This window comes from Eretmochelys imbricata, chromosome 17, assembly GCF_965152235.1.
Source record: "Eretmochelys imbricata isolate rEreImb1 chromosome 17, rEreImb1.hap1, whole genome shotgun sequence".
NCBI classification, from domain to species: Eukaryota; Metazoa; Chordata; order Testudines; family Cheloniidae; genus Eretmochelys; species Eretmochelys imbricata.
The window spans coordinates 22,758,402-22,782,458 of record NC_135588.1 but is presented as its reverse complement, the minus strand read 5'-3'; the positions used below and the strand labels follow the sequence as shown (position 1 = coordinate 22,782,458).

The 24,057-nt window shown below is 45.1% G+C and overlaps 1 protein-coding gene across 1 annotated transcript in view; it reads right to left on the bottom strand.

Moving 5' to 3' along the window:
• Window positions 1–24,057, bottom strand: part of LOC144276689 (myeloperoxidase-like) — a 58,553-nt gene that overhangs the window by 12,377 nt on the left and 22,119 nt on the right. Inside the window, exons 5-8 of the mRNA XM_077836949.1 lie at window positions 23,344–23,547; window positions 20,654–20,969; window positions 10,035–10,195; window positions 2,753–3,005 (exon numbers count right to left, since the gene is read on the bottom strand). Of these exons, the coding sequence (XP_077693075.1) occupies window positions 2,753–3,005; window positions 10,035–10,195; window positions 20,654–20,969; window positions 23,344–23,547 (934 nt within the window). The remainder of the gene's footprint in view (window positions 1–2,752; window positions 3,006–10,034; window positions 10,196–20,653; window positions 20,970–23,343; window positions 23,548–24,057) is intronic.

The window sequence follows — 24,057 nt, the reverse complement described above, 5'->3', positions numbered from 1 at the left end:
TGAAAGCATGTTTAGCGTGTACCTGGTACTGAAGACTTGAAGTACTTCCATGGTATTGGAACTCAGCCTTGCAAGAACTACAGATAACCGTCTTTTTATCCAGAGAACCACCCAGAAGTTTTTTAAAAATAAAGACCCATTCAAAAGACCTGAACTTTTGGTGCTTTGCACCATTAATTTTTTCTGATATTTAATCACTCCAGATCATGAGAACTGTGCCAATGTTGGCCAAGTGATGAAGTACAGTAAGTGGGTCAAAAGAGAAGTATGTGATTAACACTCATTAAAAATAATGTGTTAATTTATTTTACATTAATCGCTTGTATTAACTACGATTAATTGACAGCCCTAAAAAAATAATAATTCTACATTTGTACGTTGCACTTTCACAATAAAGAGATTGCACTACAGTACTTGTATGAGGTGAATTGAAAAACACTATTTCTTTTATCTTTTTTACAGTCCAAATATTTGTAATAAAAATAATAATATAAAGTGAGCACTGTACACTTTATAATCTGTGTGGTAACTGAAATCAATATGTCTGAAAATATAGAAAAACCTCAAAAATATTTATAACAACTTTAAATTGGTATTCTATTATTGTATAGCAGTGTGATTAAAACTGCAATTAATTGCGATTATTTTTAAATTTGTTTTGCCTTAAAACACTTGAGTCAACTGCAATTAATTAGTACAAACAGAGGACTCAAAGCCACACACTCCTGTGTTCTAACCCCAGTTTTGCTACTAACTTCTCTGTGACTTTGGACAAGTCACTGGATCTTTCTGCCTCCGTTCCCATAATAATAGCTCCCTCCCTCACATAGGTATTCAGGAGACAAACTACCTTACAATAATACCTACCTCCTGTATAGATCACAGAGTGCTTTACGAAGAAGGTCAGTGTCATGATCCCCATTTTACAGATGGAGAAACTCTAGCACAGAGAGGTGCTTTGATGGGGCAAAGGTCACCCAGCATGACTGTGACATGGGTGGAACTGGAACCCAGTTCTCCTGAGGCCCAGCTCAGTGGTGCGCCACTAAGGTACATTGTTTGCCTTAGTGGGTTAAGCACAGATTTTCAAGAAAGTGAGCACCCACACTCTGAAAATCAGGCCTCTTTAAGGTTTCTCAGTTTGGGCAAAACCAATTGTCAATTTTTGAAAATCCTGGCCATAAAGTGATTGGATGTGACAGCACTACGTAAGTGACAATAATTATTATTATACTTATTGCAAGAATTTGGTAGTGTCTATGGCCCATTTATTTTATTTATTTATTGTGATCGGTCGTTGATGAAGATTCCTCCTTCAATCCATTAATGGTACTATCTAAAGCCCCGTTTCACCAAGTGTTCTATCTTTAGACAGTTGGCTTTTGTTTTCCTTTCCCCCTTCTTACGTTGGCATTTGAGAATGTGAAGAGCGTTTGCCTGGCTGTGCTAGGGTATTCAAATATCCAAAGTGGACGATATCGAAATATTGGCTTTTCAAACATCAGAAATGGTAACAGCCTTTCTGTCAGCTATTAGAAATTGCATTTTCTTCTAAAATATACGAGGCAGCCAAATTGTTCCAGACTTCTTGGCATTGGTGGGAACAATTTTTCTGTTACTTTATTAATGGGAAGGAGCATTTAATGCACAGAAGGTCTCAGACAGATTTTTACATGTGCAGAAGAAGACAGTAATGGCCACACCAGGGGGTGGAGCTAGCAAATATGGTGTGGGCTGTTCCCAGCCATTCTAACTCTAATTATTCCCACTCCCTCAACTTACTTTCATATTTGTAATTGGTTAGACATGCAACTGTGCGTAATGCTCCCAAATGAGTCAATGAAAGACATAAGGGGCCAAATTTTTTTACACTTAAACATGTCTGGAGTAATACTCTTGATTTCATAAGGACTGCAGCATTTGGTTTTCTACATTAGATCTAAATCCTGGCCCTGGAACATCCATAGCACAAAGTCTGGCATCTCATCCAGGCTCCGTGGCCATAGAGGTTCTCTCTCTAAGGCTTTCCCTTTCAGGAGTTTGTCTGGCGGGTTCTTGCTGACGAGCTCAGGGTTTAACTGATCACCATACATGTGGTTGGGAAGGAATTTCCCCCAGTCAGATTGACAGCAACCTTGGGGGAGGGAGTGTTTCACCTTCCTCAGCAACATGTGAGTGGGATAGCTCAGTGGTTTCAGCATTGGCCTGCTAAACCCAAGTTTGTGAGTTCAATCCTTGAGGGGGCCATTTAGGGATCTGGGTCAAGAAGAAAAAAAAATTGGATGATTTAGTTGGGGATTGGTCCTGCTTTAAGCAGGGGGTTGGACTAGATGACTTCCTGAGGTCCCTTCCAACCCTGATATTCTATGATTAATTGACAGCCCTAATAATAATCTATACAAATAATAGATAATACTTAGTCCTCCCATAAGGGGTCTGGACTAGATGATGTCTCGAGATCCTTCCTGTTCTATGATTCTATCCATTTGCCCGATAATTACACTTTGATGAAAATTGTTTATTTGCTGGAATTGAGGAAATGATTTATAAACTGAAAACATGTCCTGATGAATAGAAACAAATGATCAGATGTAATGAGCTTTAGGTTCTGATTCAGGAATTTACTTAAGCATGTGGTTAACTTGAAGCATGTGCTTAAGTCCCAGTGAACTCATCTGCTTAAGTACATTGTTGAATCTCTGCCTTGCTGACAAAGCAGGACTGCAGGCAGGGCCTGGCAAAGCATGCTTACCTTCCATTACAATCCTCCAGGAAGCACTGAATGTGAGGTGAAGAGGGACCCGGAAATGTGGACCCAAAGGTTGGAAATGATCATCTAAACGGGTCACAAAAGGCTGTATTGAACCATGACCAAACCGAAAAGCCAAGGAGAATACATTTGCCACGGTGGGATCCACAGACTCATCATAGCCCCCATAGCATGGTATTTCCTTCTCACTCTCATCTCCAAGCAGAAGTGGCAAGTAGTCTCTGTATGTTACTACCTGGAAGGGAGTACAGACTGAGTTAGAAGCTCATATACACTCTTTCTAAAGGAAAAAAATGATCACTTTCTAACGTTATCAATAGGATTGGTCAAAAATTCTGTGTCAGAATGCAAGACATCAATGAAACAGCCAGGAAGGTAAAAGACAACAAGAAGGAAATTTTAAATATATGAGACACAAAAGCAATTCAAGCAATGGCTTTGTTCTGTTACTAGGTATGGATGGCAAAATTGTGCGTAATGATGCAGAAGAGGCAGAAGTCTTCAATAAATATTTCTGTTCTGTGTTTTGAAAGGAGCAGGAGGAAGTATTCATAACTTACAGGAATCATTAAATGCTTTCTATTCCAATAATAAGTAGGGAGCATGCTAAACAGCAACTGCTGAAGTTAAATGTTTTAAATCTGCAGGACTGGAAAACTTTCCCCCAAGAGAATTAAAAGAATTGGCCGGGGAGCTCTCTGAGCCACTGATGTTGATGGTCCAGAGGACTAGAGAAAAGCCAGTGCGCTGATATTCAGAAGGGTGACTAGAAAGGCCCAGCTACCTGAAGGGCTTGGATAGTGCCTGTGCCTTGTGCTGGCCTCTGCACAGGGCTGAACTTCACTCACAGACAGCATGGCTGAGATATGAACTTTCCTCCCCAGCTGGATCTCCTTATCCTGTAAAGCTCCCCAAGAGCCTTGGTAAGAGATTAAAGTCAAGGATCTCCATGGTAGCATTCTTTTAGGGGGTCAAAAAACTTGTGGAGAAAGGTGTTTCAGTGGATATAATATATTTGGACTTTCAGAAAGCCTTTGACAAGGTCCTTCTCCAAAGGTTCTTAAGCAAAGTAAGCTGTCATGGGATAAGAGTGAAGGTCCTCTCATGGATCAGTAAGTGGTTAAAACACAGGAAACAAAGGGTAGGAATAAATGGTCAGTTTTCGGAATGGAGAGAAGGGAACAGCTCTGTACTGGGACCAGTGCTGTTCAACATATTCATAAATGACCTGGAAAAAGAGGTAAAAAGTGAGGTGGCAAAGTTTGTGGATGATACAAAATTACTCAAGATAGTTAAGTCCAAAGCAGAATGTGAGGAGTTACAAAGGGCTCTCACAAAATTGGGTGACTGGGCAACAAAACTGCAGACAAAATTCAGTTTTGATAAGTGCAAAGAAATGCCCATTGGAAAACATAATCCCATTAGACCAAAATGATGTGGTCTAAATTACCTGTTACCACTCAGGAATGAGATCTTGGAGTCAACCTTAAGTAGATGGCCTTGAAGGATGACAGAGGGGGACTACAGGTGCAGTTACCCCAAAACCTGTTCCTCTCCTTCTTCTCAGTTCAGTACTGTTCCTGAGGGAGGCAGATTGTTGATACTTTTGGCAGGCAGAGGTTTTTCCACTGTTTTCTTGGACAGTTTAGGAGAAGGAGAATATAGTGATTTTGCTCTTTCATCGCCTCCCTTTTTAGAAGGGTAGGCATGAGAAGATTCAGGGTTAAGTGATGTTTGAATCCACACAGGCCATGTGCTCCCAGGTTCAAAGGCACCATAAATTGCCTGGCAGAGTAACCCTGCACCCTTGCAGCCAGGAAAGCCCTTGGAGGAAAAGCTGCTTTCAGACCACATGTGATAGGGAAATCACAGAAGATTAGGGTTGGAAGAGAGACCTCAGGAGGTCATCTAGTCCAACTCCCTGCTGAAAGTGGGACCAACCCCAACTAAATCATCCCAGCCAGGGTCCGTCAAGCCGGGCCTTAAAAACCTCTAAGGATGGAGATTCCACCACCTCCCTAGGGAACCCATTCCAGTGCTTCACCACCCTCCTAGTGAAATAGTTTTTCCTAATAGCCAACCTAGACCTCCCCCATTGAGAGAGACAATTGTTCCTTATTCTGTCATCTGCCACCACTGAGAACAGCCAAGCGCCATCCTCTTTGGAACCCCCCTTCAGGTAATTGAAGGCTGCTATCAAATCCCCCCTCACTCTTCTCTTCTGCAGACTAAATAAGTCCAGTTCCCTTAACTTCTTCTTATAAGTCATGTACCCCAGCTCCCTAGTCATTTTTGATGCCCTCTGCTGGACTCTCTCCAATTTGTCAACATCCCTTCTGTAGTGGGGGGCCCAAAACTGGACACAATACTCCAGACGTGGCCTCACCAGTGCCGAATAGAGGGGAATAACCACTTCCCTTGATCTGCTGGCAATGCTCCTACTAATGCAGCCTAATATGGCCATGTCAGGGACAAAAATTAACTCTTTAGGTCTCCTTTTGTTATTGTCACAGTTTCAGGGTAACTGCACATGTATTCCCCCCTCCTACGTAAAGTTTTAGGCTCCCAGTTGTCACATTACTTGGACAGAGACCCGCATCTCTGGGGTTTTAAGGCTGCACAGCCTCCTGCCACCCACCGTGATATGCTCTCCAAGCCAGTCAGCCTGGGCTGTGCTTTCTCTCTAAGGGCAATAACTGGCACGAGCCAGTAGTTACCAACTACCACACAGCTCTTTCTCAGCAGAGTACATTTATTCTTAGGATAAAAGCATCACAGAGACAACATATAAAAACAATAAAACTTCTTACACACAAACTAAACATGCCAGAAATCACCCAACTTCCACATGGGGAGTCTGGTAGGCTAACGTGTGCACAAAGCTCTAAAGATATAGAGCAGGTTGCACACAGGAGCCAAGAGGCCAGTGAAGAAGCTTGGCAACATGTGACCTCCAGAAGAGGTAAGCGGAATGTCCGGGTTCCAGTAACACAGACACAGGTAACTAACCGCTTTCATGTTCTCTCCGCAGGTACCGTTGCGGAGAGTGGACCAGATGATATGTCTGGGGCGAGAAAGCAGAAGGAGACTCCGCTGGTTGGAAGGCATGAGATGCGATGTCCTGAGGTTGGGGGTTCCACGACCACCACTCCCAAGAGGAGAAGGCGGGTGGTGGTGGTCGGGGACTCTCTCCTCCGGGGGACTGAGTCATCTATCTGCCGCCCTGACAGGGAAAACCGAGAAGTCTGCTGCTTGCCGGGGGCTAAGATTCGCGATGTGACGGAAAGACTGCCAAGACTCATCAAGCCCTCGGATCGCTACCCCTTCCTGCTTCTCCACGTGGGCACCAATGATACTGCCAAGAATGACCTTGAGCGGATCACTGCAGACTACGTGGCTCTGGGAAGAAGGATAAAGGAGTTTGAGGCGCAAGTGGTCTTCTCGTCCATCCTCCCCGTGGAAGGAAAAGGCCTGGGTAGGGACCGTCGAATCGTGGAAGTCAACGAATGGCTACGCAGGTGGTGTCAGAGAGAAGGCTTTGGATTCTTTGACCATGGGATGGTGTTCCATGAAGGAGGAGTGCTGGGCAGAGACGGGCTCCATCTTACGAAGAGAGGGAAGAGCATCTTTGCCAGCAGGCTAGCTAACCTAGTGAGGAGGGCTTTAAACTAGGTTCACCGGGGGAAGGAGACCAAAGCCCTGAGGTAAGTGGGAAAGAGGGATACCAGGAGGAAGCACAGGCAGAAATGTCTGTGAGGGGAGGGCTCCTGCCTCATACTGGGAATGAGGGGCGATCAACAGGTTATCTCAAGTGCTTATATACAAATGCACAAAGCCTTGGAAACAAGCAGGGAGAACTGGAGGTCCTGGTAATGTCAAGGAACTATGATGTGATTGGAATCACAGAGACTTGGTGGGATAACTCACATGACTGGAGTACTGTCATGGATGGTTATAAACTGTTCAGGAAGGACAGGCAGGGCAGAAAAGGTGGGGGAGTAGCACTGTATGTAAGGGAGCAGTATGACTGCTCAGAGCTCCGGTACGAAATTGTAGAAAAACCTGAGTGTCTCTGGATTAAGTTTAGAAGTGTGTGCAACAAGAGTGATGTAGTGGTGGGAGTCTGCTATAGACCACCGGACCAGGGGGATGAGGTAGATGAGGCTTTCTTCTGGCAGCTCACGGAAGCTACTAGATCGCATGCCCTGATTCTCATGGGTGACTTTAATTTTCCTGATATCTGCTGGGAGAGCAATACTGCGGTGCATAGACAATCCAGGAAGTTTTTGGAAAGCGTAGGGGACAATTTCCTGGTGCAAGTGCTAGAGGAGCCAACTAGGGGGGGCGCTTTTCTTGACCTGCTGCTCACAAACCAGGTAGAATTAGTGGGGGAAGCAAAAGTGGATGGGAATCTGGGAGGCAGTGACCATGAGTTGGTTGAGTTCAGGATCCTGACGCAGGGAAGAAAGGTAAGCAGCAGGATACGGACCCTGGACTTCAGGAAAGCAGACTTCGACTCCCTCAGGGAACGGATGGCCAGGATCCCCTGGGGGACTAACTTGAAGGGGAAAGGAGTCCAGGAGAGCTGGCTGTATTTCAAGGAATCCCTGTTGAGGTTACAGGGACAAACCATCCCGATGAGTCGAAAGAATAGTAAATATGGCAGGCGACCGGCTTGGCTTAACGGTGAAATCCTAGCAGATCTTAAACATAAAAAAGAAGCTTACAAGAAGTGGAAGGTTGGACATATGACCAGGGAAGAGTATAAAAATATTGCTCGGGCATGTAGGAATGAAATCAGGAGGGCCAAATCGCACCTGGAGCTGCAGCTAGCGAGAGATGTCAAGAATAACAAGAAGGGTTTCTTCAGGTATGTTGGCAACAAGAAGAAAGCCAAGGAAAGTGTGGGCCCCTTACTGAATGAGGGAGGCAACCTAGTGACAGAGGATGTGGAAAAAGCTAATGTACTCAATGCTTTTTTTGCCTCTGTTTTCACTAACAAGGTCAGCTCCCAGACTGCTACGCTGGGCATCACAAAATGGGGAAGAGATGGCCAGCCCTCTGTGGAGATAGAGGTGGTTAGGGACTATTTAGAAAAGCTGGACGTGCACAAGTCCATGGGGCCGGACGAGTTGCATCCGAGAGTGCTGAAGGAATTGGCGGCTGTGATTGCAGAGCCATTGGCCATTATCTTTGAAATCTCGTGGCGAACCGGGGAAGTCCCGGATGACTGGAAAAAGGCTAATGTAGTGCCAATCTTTAAAAAAGGGAAGAAGGAGGATCCTGGGAACTACAGGCCAGTCAGCCTCACCTCAGTCCCTGGAAAAATCATGGAGCAGGTCCTCAAAGAATCAATCTTGAAGTACTTGCATGAAAGGAAAGTGATCAGGAACAGCCAGCATGGATTCACCAAGGGAAGGTCATGCCTGACTAATCTAATCGCCTTTTATCATGAGATTACTGGTTCTGTGGATGAAGGGAAAGCAGTGGATGTATTGTTTCTTGACTTTAGCAAAGCTTTTGACACGGTCTCCCACAGTATTCTTGTCAGCAAGTTAAGGAAGTATGGGCTGGATGAATGCACTATAGGGTGGGTAGAAAGCTGTCTAGATTGTCGGGCTCAACGGGTAGTGATCAATGGCTCCATGTCTAGTTGGCAGCCGGTGTCAAGTGGAGTGCCCCAGGGGTCGGTCCTGGGGCCGGTTTTGTTCAATATCTTCATAAATGATCTGGAGGATGGTGTGGATTGCACTCTCAGAAAATTTGCGGACGATACTAAACTGGGAGGAGTGGTAGATACGCTGGAGGGGAGGGATAGGATGCAGAAGGACCTAGACAAATTGGAGGATTGGGCCAAAAGAAATCTGATGAGGTTCAATAAGGATAAGTGCAGGGTCCTGCACTTAGGACGGAAGAATCCAATGCACCGCTACAGACTAGGGACCGAATGGCTAGGCAGCAGTTCTGCGGAAAAGGACCTAGGGGTGACAGTGGACGAGAAGCTGGATATGAGTCAGCAGTGTGCCCTTGTTGCCAAGAAGGCCAATGGCATTTTGGGATGTATACGTAGGGGCATAGCGAGCAGATCGAGGGACGTGATCGTCCCCCTCTATTCGACATTGGTGAGGCCTCATCTGGAGTACTGTGTCCAGTTTTGGGCCCCACACTACAAGAAGGATGTGGATAAATTGGAGAGAGTCCAGCGAAGGGCAACAAAAATGATTAGGGGTCTAGAATACATGACTTATGAGGAGAGGCTGAGGGAGCTGGGATTGTTTAGCCTGCAGAAGAGAAGAATGAGGGGGGATTTGATAGCTGCTTTCAACTACCTGAAAGGGGGTTCCAAAGAGGATGGCTCTAGACTGTTCTCAATGGTAGCAGATGACAGAACGAGGAGTAATGGCCTCAAGTTGCAGTGGGGGAGGTTTAGACTGGATATTAGGAAAATCTTTTTCACTAAGAGGGTGGTGAAACACTGGAATGCGTTGCCTAGGGAGGTGGTGGAATCTCCTTCCTTGGAAGTTTTTAAGGTCAGGCTTGACAAAGCCCTGGCTGGGATGATTTAACTGGGAATTGGTCCTGCTTCGAGCAGGGGGTTGGACTAGATGACCTTCAGGGGTCCCTTCCAACCCTGATATTCTATGATTCTATGATTCTATGAACGTCTCTTCCAACCCTTCAGATGGCAGTGGGGTCCCCTTAGGACCAAAGGTCCTGTCTGATTGCTGAATCAAAATGAGGACCTCGAGTGTGTTTAAACTCAACCATTCTATAGCCCAAGTTCTTTCCCTGTCTCTGAAAAACCCAGTCTGAGCCAAGAAATGCAATCCACCCCATGGAGTTGTCTTAGCAACTCACATTAATCATCCCCACACTGTTTTTAATTCCTGGAGTAACTACCCCAATGGAGTAGAACACAGTCATACTGAAACTATTCCTAGATTGATTGCATTGGTCCCCAAAGATACCGCATGTGGTTAAATATCTGTCACAGAAATTATTTCCATTTGTACAACACTAAGCCACTAAAAGTGAGCTGTGAATGACTGATAAGGCAGAGGGGACTTGCAGCACATAGGGTGCCTAAAACATTTAGATCTGCAGGCTGCTGCACACATAGCCCCAGTGGCTACAGGATTAAGCGAGCGTGGTGTGTAGGAACCTGCACAGGCAATTCTGGAGGGGAAAAATCATGTCTAAACCTGAGCAAAAAATGTTTTAATCAACAAGTGAACGGCAGCAAAACCAACATTGCAGCTAGTACCTGGGTCATGGCACCTATGATTTTTCGAGCCTCCTGGTAGAGCTTCTCTCCATCCCAGCATGGATTTAATTTCTTCAACTCGATAGCCAAGCGATTGTGCTCCCTCACAAAGAGAGTGTGTATAGCTGTTAGTCCCAGATTTTCAGTTGCTCGTGCGTCACCTAAATTATAAAAATACAGCATAATTTTATATTTTATTCAGCTGAGGAACTGTTTTTAATTTGCCATATTAGATTCCTGCATTGTAAGTTGAGCTGCTTTCAATTCCAAGAATGGAGCTAGGGAATTAATATTATTTTGACCATGTTAAAATGTTCTTACAACTGTTTTGTTGAGGATCTCTAGCACCTCCATGCTGTGGAGCAGGGACTGGAAATTTGGCCCTTGTGCACGGGTTCTTGCAACAAATTTTTCGGTGGCCTCAGAGTACGGCCACCAACTCTTTCTGGTGGCTGCACGAACACTTTTTTCCTAAAATTATTTATTTTTCCTAAAGATAATAAAGTAATATACAACATATATACATCCAAATCATTGTAATTTATTAATGTAAGGTGTCATAAATATAAAGGGAAAGGGTTAAGAAGCTCTGATACAGTACTATAAAATCCTCTTACCTGTAAAGAGTTAAGAAGCTTGGGTAACCTGGCTGGCACCTGACCTAGAAATGACCAATGGGGGGACAAGATACTTTCAAATCTGTGGGGGGGGGGGAGGCTTTGTCTGTGTGTGTGTGATACCTTTGCCGGGCATAGATCAAGGATGCAAGCCCTCCAACTCCTGTAAAGTTAGTAAGTAATCTAGCTAGAAAATACGTTAGGTTTTCTTTGTTTTGGCTTTTGAAATTCGCTGTGCTGGAGGAAATGTGTATTCCTGTTTTTGTGTCTTTTGTAACTTAAGGTTTTGCCTAGAGGGATTCTCTATGTTTTGAATCTGACTGCCTGTAAGATTATCTTCCATTCTGATCTTACAGAGTTGTTCTCTTATCTTTTTTTGTTCTTCTAATAAAGTTGTTTTTTAAGAATCTTGAGTTTTTTGGGTGGGTTTTTTGGGTCTTAAAAATCCAAGGCTGGTTTGTGCTCATCTTGTTTATTCTCAAGCATCCCCAGGAAAGGGGGTGTAAGGGCTTGGGGGGATATTTTGAGGAAATAGGAACTCCAAGTGGTCCTTTCCCTGTTCTTTGTCTAAATCACTTGGTGGTGGCAGCATACTGTTCAAAGACAAGGCGAAATTTGTGCCTTGGGAAAGTGTTTAACCTAAGCTAGTAAGAATAAGCTTAGGGGTCTTTCATGCGGGTCCCCACATCTGTACGCTAGAGTTCAGAGTGGGGAGGGAACCCTGACATAAGGTTTTGGGGGTTTTTTTTGCAAACTCAATAATAAAAATAATGCACAATTATCTCTATTCTTTACTGGACCTAACAAAATAGAAACACAAATAAGGTATTTTGCACATTCTTGTCTTTTTATTATTGTTTCTTTTGCTTTTTGGATAAAAGTGGTTGTCTGTACAACAATTCTGAAGTAAATTTAGAAATGCTTTGACATAATAGAAGTCCAAATAATAATGAAAAACATCTCTGGGCAGCTTGGGTCTGGGGAGGGTTGGGGAGGTGAGGCATGGCTGTGGCTGGCCCAGGGTTTCTCCGGGCAGGTGTGTGTGTGTGGGGGGGTTCTTGGGGCTCCTCCAGCTGAGGGGGACACACTCGGGGCTTCTCCAGGTTGGGGTCTTGTGGCTCCAGCCACAGGAGGGCAACGGTCTTGGGGCTCTGGCTGCTGGCGGGGGGGGGGGGGCAGGCGGAAGCGGTGGAGTCAGGCACAAGCCTCCCCAAAGGGGGGAATCCACCTGCTGCCCATATGCCCGCCGCTTACCTCCTCACCCCCCCGCCTACCACTTGCCTCCTGCGTCCCTCCTCAGTTCCTCACCCGCCGCTCGCCTCCTCTTATCCTCCCCCACCCACCGCTTGCCTCCTCGCTCCCCTGCCACAGACACCCCCATGCCTGCCATGAGAACCCCCACTCGCTGGTGGCTCGTTGCTCGCCTCCTCACTCCTCGACTCGCAGCCAGACCCACCCCGCACCTGCCTCCTCACTCTGCTGCTGGCTCGCTGCTTGCCTGCTTACTCCCCTGCCAGGCCACCCTGCCCGCCACTTGCCTCACCGCTCGCCTCCTACCCCAACCCAACTGCTCACCTTGCTCCTTAAGCCTTGTGTGTCCCACCTGTGTCTCCAGAGAGGCGGCACATGCAGGAGCAACAGGAAGGAAGGGGAGGGAGCAGATGCTTTCTGCCCCCACTGCCCAGGAACCTGCCTGAGCCGCAGGGAAACCCCCGGTATCCACATGCGGCAACAGTGGCCGCATTTGAGAAACAGGGCCCTAGTGTGAGGGATGTAATTTTGCCATCCCCATAAAAACCACCCAGATCTCAGTTCGCACATGCGAAGATTTATTAGAGGCAGGCAGAAAAATTCTACAAAGATTCTGTATCGCTTCAGCGGGCCTGTAAGTAATGGCTGCTATGACTCAGCAAGGGCATGTGACCAGACCACATGATACTGGACTCCATTTTGGGTACCTGTATTTTTCCACAAACTGGGCTGGGAACTATTTTTGGAACAAAGGGTTCCCACCGTATGTTAAAACTATCTAAGGTGGGGTGTGACATCTAGTGGCCTCATGCCCCACATAAGAGAACTCCTGGAAACATCTGAGAAACAAAGACTGAACGGAGAGAAGGATTTCTAGCCTGCGTATGGAAATCTGGTGGACTGCTTGTATCAGCAGCCAGGGTGAAAAATCCAATCTCTCTAGTATTTTAGGCTTAGTTTGTGGGGTTTTTTATTTGCTAGGTAATCTGTTTGATCTGTTTGCTATCACTTAAAATCTATCTTCTTTTAATAAACTTGGTTTTTTGCTTTATCTAAATCAGTGTGCCTTTGAGTGCAGGGTCTGGGGAAAAAATCTCAGTTTGGTTAACACAGGCTTGTTGCATATTCCTCTCCACATTAAGGGAGGGGCAAACTAAGTAATAAATTCATACTGATTGAGGTTTTGACCAAAGCGGGACAGTACAGCTCTGGGTCCTAGGCTGGGAAGCTGGGGGTATCTTGGCTGCAGCCTCTCCATTGTTGGTTCCAGCAGTGACTGGTCACAGCTAGTAGCTGCAGCTGGGTGTGTCCCTGCCTGTGTAAATGCTGCTGGCAGTCTAGGACCAGGAGCGGGTCTACAGCTTGTCACAGCAGCACAGTGCTGAGAGGGAACCCAGGGTGATGAGTCAGATGGCTCAGTGATACCCCAGTTCCAGGTGACACCCCGGGGGGAACACATCACAATATGCTCTATTCAAACTGAATAATTTCAGGGAAGTTCTATGTGCTGTGTTATGCAGGAGGTCAGACTCTAGATGATGACAGTGTTTCAATTGTTCTAAATGAAGTAAAAATCTAAAATGAACCAAACTGTACCATGGAATCTCTATGCATAGTAATTCCGCACTTGAATAATAAGAGTATAGCAGTAGGGATATACTACCGACCACCTGACCAGGATAGTGATGATGATTGTGAAATGCTCAGGGAGATTAGAGAGGCTATTAAAATAAAAAACTCAATAATAATGGGGGATTTCAACTATCCCCATATTGACTGGGTACATATCACCTCATGACGGGATGCAGAGATAAAGTTTCTTGACATCTTAAATGACTGCTTCTTGGAGCAGCTAGACCTGGAACCCACAAGAGAAGAGTCAATTCGTGATTTATTCCTAAGTGGAGCACAGGATCAGGTCCAAGACGTGCATATAGCTGGACTGCTTGGTAATAGTGACCATAATATAATTAAATTTAACATCCCTGCGGTGGGGAAAACACCACAGTGGCCCAACACTGTAGCATTTAATTCAGAAAGGGGGACTACACAAAAATGAGGAGGTTAGTTAAATAGAAATTAAAAGGTACAGCCACAAGTGAAATCCCTGCAACCTGTATGGAAACTTTTTAAAGACACCATAATAGAGGCTCAACTTAAATGTATACCCCAAATTAAAAAACATAGTAAGAGAAGCAAAAAAGAGCCACCGGGGCTAATCAACAAAGTAAAAGAAGCAGTGAGAGGCAAAAAGGCATCCTCTTAAAAAGTGGAAGTTAAATCCTAGTGAGGAAAATAGAAAGGAGCATAAACTCTGGCAAGTGTCGTTTAAAAATATAATTAGGAAGGACAAAAAAGAATGTGAAGAACAGTTAGCCAAAGACTCAAAAAGTAACAGCAAGTACATCAGAAGCAGGAAGCCTGCTAAACAACCAGTGGGGCCACTGGACGATCAACATGCTAAGGAGCACTCAAGGAGGATAAGGTCATTGCGGAGAAACTCAATGAATTCTTTGCATCAGTCTTCATGGTTCAGGAGGTGAGGGAGATTCCCAAACATGAGCCATTCCTTTTAAGTGACAAATCTGAGGAACTGTCCCAGATTGAGGTGTCATTAGAAGAGGAACAAATTGGTTAACTAAACAGTAATAAGTCACCAGGACCAGATGATATTCACCCAAGAGTTCTGAAGGAACTCAAATGTGAAATTGCAGGACTACTAACTGTAGTCTGTAACCTGTCATTAAAATCAGCTTCTATATCAAATGACTGGAGGATAGCTAATGTGATGCCAATTTTTAAAAAGAACAAAATTGTCAGACACATAGATGAACATAATTTGCTGGGGAAGAGTCAACATGGTTTTTGTAAAGGGAAATCATGACTCACCAATCGACTAGAATTCTTTCAGGGGGTCAACAAGCATGTGGACAAGGGGGATCCAGTGGATATAGTGTATTTAGATTTTCAGAAAGCCTTGACAAGATCCCTCACCAAAGGCTATTAAGCAAAGTAAGCAGTCATGGGATAAGAGGGAAGGTCCTCTCATTGATTGGTAACTGGTTAAAAGATAGGAAGCAAAGGGTATGGATAAATTATCAGTTTTCAGAATGAAGAGACATAAATAGTGGTGTACCCCAGGGGTATGTACTGGGACCAGTCCTATTCAACATATTCATAAATGATCTGAAAAAAGGGGTAAACAGTGAGGTGGCAAAATTTGCAGATGATACCAAACTACTCAAGATAGTTAAGTCCCAGGCAGACTGTAAAAAGCTACAAAAGGATTCTCTGAAAATATCCACTCAATGTGCAGCGGCAGTCAAAAAAGACAACAGAATGTTGGGCATCATTAAGAAAGGGATAGATTATGTGATACAGCATGGCCAGAGGGCAGCAGGATAGTATTAGAAGGGAGCCTTATTCCCTGTAGAGGGAAGAGAGGTTGCTATAGAAGCCAATTAAAGCACCGGAAGCCAATTAGAGCACCTGAAACCAGTCACCTGATAAAAAACCCCTGCTTCAATCAGACAGGAGGAGGGGTTGAAGCAGAGTGGTTTGGTGCTGGAGCAGAGAGCAGTTTGGAGGGAAGCAAAGGAGAGTTTGGAGAAGTGCTGAGGTGGGCTAAGAAGACCAAGACCCTAGGGGGGACTGAGTCATCTATCTGCCACCCCGACCGGGAAAACCAAGAAGTCTGCTGCTTGCCAGGAGCTAGGATTCAGGATGTGATGGAGAGACTAACAAGAGTCATCAAGTCCTCAGATCATTACCCCTTCCTGCTTCTCCACATGGGCACCAATGATAATGCCAAGAATGACCTTGAGCGGATCACTGCAGACTACGTGGCTCTGGGAAGAAGGATAAAGGAGATTGAGGTGCAAGTGGTCTACTCGTCCATCCTCCCCGTGGAAGGAAAAGGCCTGGGTAGAGACCGTCAAATCGTGGAAGTCAATGAATGGCTATGCAGGTGGTGTCGGAGAGAAGGCTTTGGATTCTTTGATCATGGGATGGTGTTCCAAGAAGGAGGAGTGCTAGGCAGAGACGGGCTCCACCTTACAAAGAGAGGGAAGAGCATCTTCACAAGCAGGCTGGCTAACCTAGTGAGGAGGGCTTTAAACTAGGTTCACCGGGAGAAGGAGACCAAAGCCCTGAGGTAAGTGGGGAAGTGGGATACCGGGAGGAAGCACGAGCAGGAGCCCATGAGAGGGGAGGGCTCCTGCCTCATACTGAGAAAGAGGGATGATCAGCGAGTTATCTCATGTGCCTATACACAAATGCAAGAAGCCTGGGAAAGAAGCAGGAAGAACTGGAAGTCCTGGCACAGTCAAGGAATTATGATGTGACTGGAATAACAGAGACTTGGTGGGATAACTCACATGACTGGAGTACTGTCATGGATGGGTATAAACTGTTCAGGAAGGACAGGCAGGGCAGAAAAGGTGGGGGAGTTGCATTGTATGTAAGGGAGCAGTATGACTGCTCAGAGCTCCGGTATGAAACTGCAGAAAAACCTGAGAGTCTCTGGATTAAGTTTAGAAGTGTGAGCAACAAGGGTGATGTCGTGGTGGGAGTCTGCTGTAGACCACTGGACCAGGGGGATGAGGTGACGAGGCTTTCTTTCAGCAACTCATGGAAGTTACTAGATCGCAGGCCCTGGTTCTCATGGGAGACTTCAATCACCCCGATATGTGCCGGGAGAGCAATACAGCGGTGCACAGACAATCCAGGAAGTTTTTGGAAAGTGTAGGGGACAATTTCCTGGTGCAAGTGCTGGAGGAACCAACTAGGGGAGGAGCTCTTCCTGACCTGCTGCTCACAAACCGGGAAGAATTAGTAGGGGAAGCAAAAGTGAATGGGAACTTGGGAGGCAGGGACCATGAGATGGTCGAGTTCAGGATCCTGACACAGGGAAGAAAGGAGAGGAGCAGAATACGGACCCTGGACTTCAGATAAGCAGACTTTATCTCCCTCAGGGAATGGATGGGCAGGATCCCCTGGGAGAATAACATGAGGGGGAAAGGAGTCCAGGAGAGCTGGCTGTATTTTAAACAATCCTTATTGAGGTTACAGGGACAAACCATCTCAATGTGTAGAAAGAATAGTAAATATGGCAGGCAACCAGCTTGGCTTAACAGTGAAATCCTTGCTGATCTTAAACACAAAAAAGAAACTTACAAGAAGTGGAAGATTTGGACAAATGACCAGGGAAGAGTATAAAAATATTGCTCAGGCATTCAGGAGTGAAATCAGGAAGGCCAAATCACACCTGGAGTTGAAGCTAGCTAGGGGCCCCACCCTACAAGAAGGATGTGGAAAAATTGGAAAACGTCCAGCGGAGGGCAACAAAAATGATTAGGGGACTGGAACACATGACTTAGAATCATAGAATCATAGAATATCAGGGCTGGAAGGGACCCCAGAAGGTCATCTAGTCCAACCCCCTGCTCGAAGCAGGACCAATTCCCAGTTAAATCATCCCAGCCAGGGCTTTGTCAAGCCTGACCTTAAAAACCTCTAAGGAAGGAGATTCTACCACCTCCCTAGGTAACGCATTCCAGTGTTTCACCACCCACATAGTGAAAAAGTTTTTCCTAATATCCAATCTAAACCTCCCCCCCCTGCAACTTGAGACCATTACTCCTCGTTCTGTCATCTGCTACCATTGAGAACAGTCTAGAGCCATCCTCTTTGGAACCCCCTTTCAGGTAGTTGAAAGCAGCTATCAAATCCCCCCTCATTCTTCTCTTCTGCAGACTAAACAATCCCAGCTCCCTCAGCCTCTCCTCATAAGTCATGTGTTCTAGACCCCTAATCATTTTTGTTGCCCTTCGCTGGACTCTCTCCAATTTATCCACATCTTCTTGTAGTGTGGGGCCCAAAACTGGACACAGTACTCCAGATGAGGCCTCACCAATGTCGAATAGAGGGGAACGATCACGTCCCTCGATCTGCTCGCTATACCCCTATTTATACATCCCAAAATGCCATTGGCCTTCTTGGCAACAAGGGCACACTGCTGACTCATATCCAGCTTCTCATCCACTGTCACCCCTAGGTCCTTTTCCGCAGAACTGCTGCCTAGCCATTCGGTCCCTAGTCTGTAGCGGTGCATTGGATTCTTCCGTCCTAAGTGCAGGACCCTGCATTTATCCTTATTGAACCTCATCAGATTTCTTTTGGCCCAATCCTCCAATTTGTCTAGGTCCTTCTGTATCCTATCCCTCCCCTCCAGTGTATCTACCACTCCTCCCAGTTTAGTATCATCCGCAAATTTGCTGAGAGTGCAATCTACACCATCCTCCAGATCATTTATGAAGATATTGAACAAAACCGGCCCCAGGACCGACCCCTGGGGCACTCCACTTGACACCGGCTGCCAACTAGACATGGAGCCATTGATCACTACCCGTTGAGCCCGACAATCTAGCCAGCTTTCTACCCACCTTATAGTGCATTCATCCAGCCCATACTTCCTTAACTTGCTGACAACCTATGCTGACTTATGAGGAGAGGCTGAGGGAACTGGGATTGTTTAGTCTGCGGAAGAGAAGAATGAGGGGGGATTTGATAGCTGCTTTCAACTACGCGAAAGGGGGTTCCAAAGAGGATGGCTCTAGACTGTTCTCATTGGTAGCAGATGACAGAACAAGGAGTATTGGTCTCAAGTTGCAGTGGGGGAGGTTTAGGTTGGATATTAGGAAAAACTTTTTCAGTAGGAGGGTGGTGAAACACTGGAATGCGTTGCCTAGGGAAGTGGTGGAATCTCCTTCCTTAGAAGTTTTTAAGGTCAGGCTTGACAAAGCCCTGGCTGGGATGATTTAGTTGGGGTTGGTCCTGCTTTGAGCAGGGGGTTGGACTAGATGACCTCCTGAGGTCCCTTCGAACCCTGATATTCTATAATTCTATGATTCTATGAAAGGGACACCTGGTTTGTGCAGAGGGAGGGCAGCAAGCCCCACAAGCTGAAGGGCAGGAGAGGGAAGTAGCCCAGGGGAAGGAACCGCTAGTTCAAGCAGTTTACCGCTATCCCTAGGGCCCCTGGGCTGGGACCCGGAGTAGAGGGCAGGCCTCTCTCTACTCCCCTCCTCTAGGACACTAGTGGGGCAGTTAATACCCCAGTTCAGGGGCAAGAAGCGGTGCCCTGAACATCCCCCAAGAAGAGAAAACGCGAGACCCATCATAGCAGTGCCGGCAATTTGCCACACGAATAAGACAGAAAATATCATATTGCCTCTATATAAATCCCTGGTACGCCCACATCTTGAATACTGCATGCATATGTGGCCGCCCCTTCTCAAAAAAGATATATTGGAATTAGAAAGGTTCAGAAAAGAGCAACAAAAATGATTAGGGGTATGGAACGGCTGCCATATCAGGAGAGATTAATAAGACTGGGACTTTTCAGCTTGGAAAAAAGACAAATAAGGGGGGATATGATTGAGGTCTATAAAATCATGACGGTGCAGAAAAAGTAATTAAGGAAGTGTTATTTACTCCTTCTGATAACAGAAGAACTAGGGGTCACCAAATGAAATTAATAGGCAGCAGATTTAAAATAAATGAAAGGAAGTATTTTTTCACACAATGCACAGTCAACCTGTGGAACTCCTTGCCAGAGGATGTTGTGAAGTCCAAGACTATAAGAGGATTAAAAAAAGAACTAGATAAATTCATGGAGGATAGGTCCTTCAATGGCTATTAGCCAGGATGTGCAGGGATGGTGTCCCTAGCCTCTGTTTGCCAGAAGGTGAAAATGGCAACAGGGGATGGATCACTTGATGATTACCTGTTCTGTTCATTCCCTCTGGGACACCTGGTGTTGGCCACTGTTGGAAGACAAGATACTGGGCTAGATGGACCTTTGGTTTGACCCAGTATGGCCATTCTTAAAGCAGATATGCAGCCTTGAAGCTCCAAGGTGATCTCTTCTTCCCTCTAATCCTTCAGCTGAGGGATAGGTACCTTTGCCTACCGCCATAGATTCTAACCTCACTTCTCCTATTAACCGGCATTAATAATTTTATGCACTTCATAATTCTTACTACTAAACAAGGACTCAGGTGTCAGACTTCCCCTTTCACAGAAAAAGGAACAGAGGTTTCATAACATCATCCTCACGGAGCTGGGAACAGAACCCAGGTTTCTCATCCACTCGAGTCTCATCCTCTTAGCCACATTACTTCTTAGAAAGAATTTGCCAAACCTATGAGCATGAGTAAAGTAGACTGTTTCTGCATATCTAGTCCATTGTTTTAGAGAAAAATGGCTTACTATTGCTTCCACATAGTGCAGTTGCTCTTCCATGTCACTGGTACTAATCTATGCTGAAGTACAAAAGGTTCTAGACCCTGGAACAAACCCTGCTGTTGATGATGCGCAAGAAGAGGTGTCACAGTTGTTTTGTTTGTCTGTTGAAAAAAACAAACTAGGAAATTACAAAAACTGATTGAAAAACTCAAATTTTCTTGGGAAAATGACCGTTCGAAATTTTTTCACGAAAAAATGATGAGTTCTCTGTGGGGATTTTTCTTTTGACTAGAACTTTTCATTTAGTTTTGTAATGACATTTTAAAATGAAAATAATGTTTTTGGCTTAAAACATTTCCATTTTCAGTTTTGTCATTTTCATGGTTCCCCCCATTTTTTCTTACACAATAGTTTCTGATGTCTCATTATGTTTGTCTCAGGGACTGCTAAGTTTCTCTGCAGCTCACTTCAGAAAATTAATTGTGCTCCAGGCACATGACTTACCTGCTTTAAAACAGGGGATATTCATGATCTTGTTTGTGAATAAACAGAGGCTTTGGGATTTGTTCTCAAAGGGCAGTAATCCCAACCCTGCATCCGTAAAGTTCTGGTTCAGCGCCATCAAACCAAGCTGGTTTGTCTGATTCCTAAGACTCTTAGCTAAAGGTACTTCACTGCCATACACCATGCTGGCATCCAGAAATGAGGTGATTGCATTGATCTGCTCACGCACAAATGTTCTGGCATTGCACACTGGAGCTGTACGGACAAATGGCATACAAGTATTTGGGTTCTTAATTCGTGGATCATGAGGGGGAATCTGTAGAAAAAAAAAGAGAATTACTCCCAATTTAAAGTGTCGAGGTGTTAATAAAGTTTGGATTTTTTAAAAAGATATTCCCTAGTTCAAACGGAATTATTCTAGGGAAGATCTATGGCCTATGTTATATAGGAGATCAGACTAGATGATCACAATACCCCCTGGCCTTAGAATATATGAATCTACAAATGTTCCAAATGCATTATCTATTCTTATTATGTATGAAAATAGCAACAGGGGAATTCACAGATTGGACCAGACCAATGGTACATCTAATCTAATGTCCTGTCTCTGACAGTGTTCAATAGCAGATGATTCAGAGCAAGGTGCCATGAACCCTGCAGTAGGCAGTCATAAAATAATCTGCCCCCAGGAAGGTCTCATTCTAATCCCTAACAGTAAAAGATCAGTTTAAAATCTGAAGTAGGATTTTTAGAACCTTGTCAAAAATTTTATTAGCATTAACTATTCTAAATCTGGATGCTCTTGTTATGCATATCCCTCTTTGTATCTTGCTACATTCATCATCTAGTATCAGTAAGTTCCAAAGTCTATTGATTTATATACTTATATTTTTTTCTGTCATTTTCTCCATCCCATTCTTTATGCATCATAACATCATGTTTCCTTTTTTGACCACAGCTGCATATGGAGCAGAGGTTTTCATTGAAATGTCCACAGTGATGCCCGAGTTCTTTTCCTGATTTATAAAAATATTACATACAACCCTACTCTCAAACAACCCAATTAAACAAAAAACCCAACTATGTTTAAAGAATATTATTTAGATCACAAAGTCAAGCACTCAAAAGTTAGGAAATTACAAATTTTATGGCTGCTCTTAACTCTGCTTTTGTGTGTCCATTCTGTGCTCTAAACGAATCCTAGAAAAAATAGTATTTTATCACATAATAAAAGACTGTAGCATGATCACTATGTGCCAGCGGACAGAGTAAAGGCTGCATGGACAACCTGAATTCTGGTATTTTTAAACTTTGGATTGCTTGACTTTGCAGTCTAAATAGTGTTCCTCTAATGTAGTTTTTGTGCAAGTAATTCCCTGTCTTCTTTGGCTTGGGGAAGGTGGTGGGTGCAGCATACCAGTCTGTCTCTCCCCACAATACCCTTTCTCAGCTGATAGACATTTGCAGTATGGTGGCTACTGTTTCTTTGGCAGCAGTGTGGGCCCCGCCTTCGAATGTGCTGTTCAGTTAGTTTTTCAGCAGGCTACCAACATGTTTCTGAAGAATGAAAGTGACAGAGGGGAAATGGCCATTTTTTCAACTATTTGTTGTATCTCAGCAAAACGTGAACAGAATTACACAGGGCAATGAACGGGCACTTCTCTGGCTCCAGGGCTTTCGCTGTGCCAAATTTCAAAAGCCAACTGCAAACAATGGAGCTAGTAGAGCTTCTCACAAAAGCTTGCAAGAGTATTTTATGATGGAATTGTGATGGGGTGTACATGCCCCATACTGGGGAACCAAGGGTTAATGAGTAGCCCAGAAGGCCCAGGCCAGCTGCACCTGCGGGGCCTGCTCACAATGGAGGCAGAGCTCAAAAGGGAGCAGCCCAGTTGTGTCAGAGTAGATAAAGCAAGGGAGCAGTTCTACGTAGTTAGCTCCTACAGGGAGGCTACAGGAGCTCCCACCACTTGGACCAGACCCATCCCCTGAGCTGCTGGAGGGCCCTGGGGAGACCGGGAGCAGTGGGCTGCGATTGATGGAGAAGAATCTTTGGATCACTGCCAGGGAGAAACCTTATTCGGTGAGTCCATAAGCAGACTCTGCTGTGACTTTGGAAGGGCAGAGGCTGGGGTAGGAAGTGACCCAGGGAGCAGGCTTGGGGGGGTCTGCCCCAGGCTGTGTATCTGACCTGCCAGTCACAGGACCTCCGATGGAGCAGGGAGGGCCCAGGTTCCCCTACCTCACACCCCGCAGACTCTCGCCACTGGCCTGTCGTGACTGCAGAATCTTCCCACTAGGCTGTACTGCCAGGTTTGGACACCAATCCCCATGGACAAGAATGTGCTAGGCAACCTAAATATAGAGGTTACTACCATAGGTGTTGGAACTAGGGGTGCTGCTTCATGAACTGGCTTGAAATGGATTCCGTTATATACAGGCTTTACAGTTTGGTTTAATGGCTTTCAGCACCCCCACTATATAAAATGTTCCAGAACCCCTGCTTACTACCAGCTCCCCTTGTAATATACAGTGTGCTAGGTGCTTTAGGCTCTTTGAAGAATTCACATCTTTGATCTCTCTATTTTTTCACCATAAAGTTTTTCTGACTTTTTTTAAAGACTATTCTAGTCTTAGAGTCCAGGGGCTGCTCCTGCAAGGGAGGAAAAGACTCAAGGTTGTAGTTGTACCTTAATTGGGAAGCAAGGTGGCTCAAAGGTGCAACTGGTCTCACAATGAACTTCTTTATTGTTGATTTTTGTAGTAGTGAAAGGGGCTAAGTCCAAATCGTGATCAACCCACTGACCCCACTGCATGAAGATGAGAGAGCGCTCCTGGTCTTCAGTGACATTCTCATTGGCTGTGTGAATTATTTCATTTGACACTTTTCGAACCTGCACAGAATCAAAACAAAACCATTTATGATTGAGACACAGTGAACGTGTTTAGCTCCATAGGGGAAGTGCTGTAACTTTAGGGGTAGCCTGCTACAGACCTCAGGAAAGTATCAGACACAACACTTTGTTATGCTGAAAGTCAATTTCTGAACATCAGTGATGAAGTTCAATGAACTGCCAATGACGCAGCCTTCATCGTCCACTGGAATCTTTAAAGAAGCAGCTTTGTGCTTTCTCCCTTGCTGCCATTCAGCGACTGGGAGAAGCTCCCTGTAAAACACCTGCAAAGCCACTTCACTGTCCTCCATCAAAACCCCTCTTCAAACTCTCCTTTGCCATCATGCCTACAAAAAACTAGGTAGTGTTTAGGCAGCTGGTGAGCCGAGACCCTATCCATCATGCTGCCCTGTGATGTTGCATTGTGCTCCCCATCTGTCTGTCTGTGTCCACCTTTTGCCTCATCTTATATTTAGATTGGAAGATGTTTGTTCTGTTTGCACAGTGCCT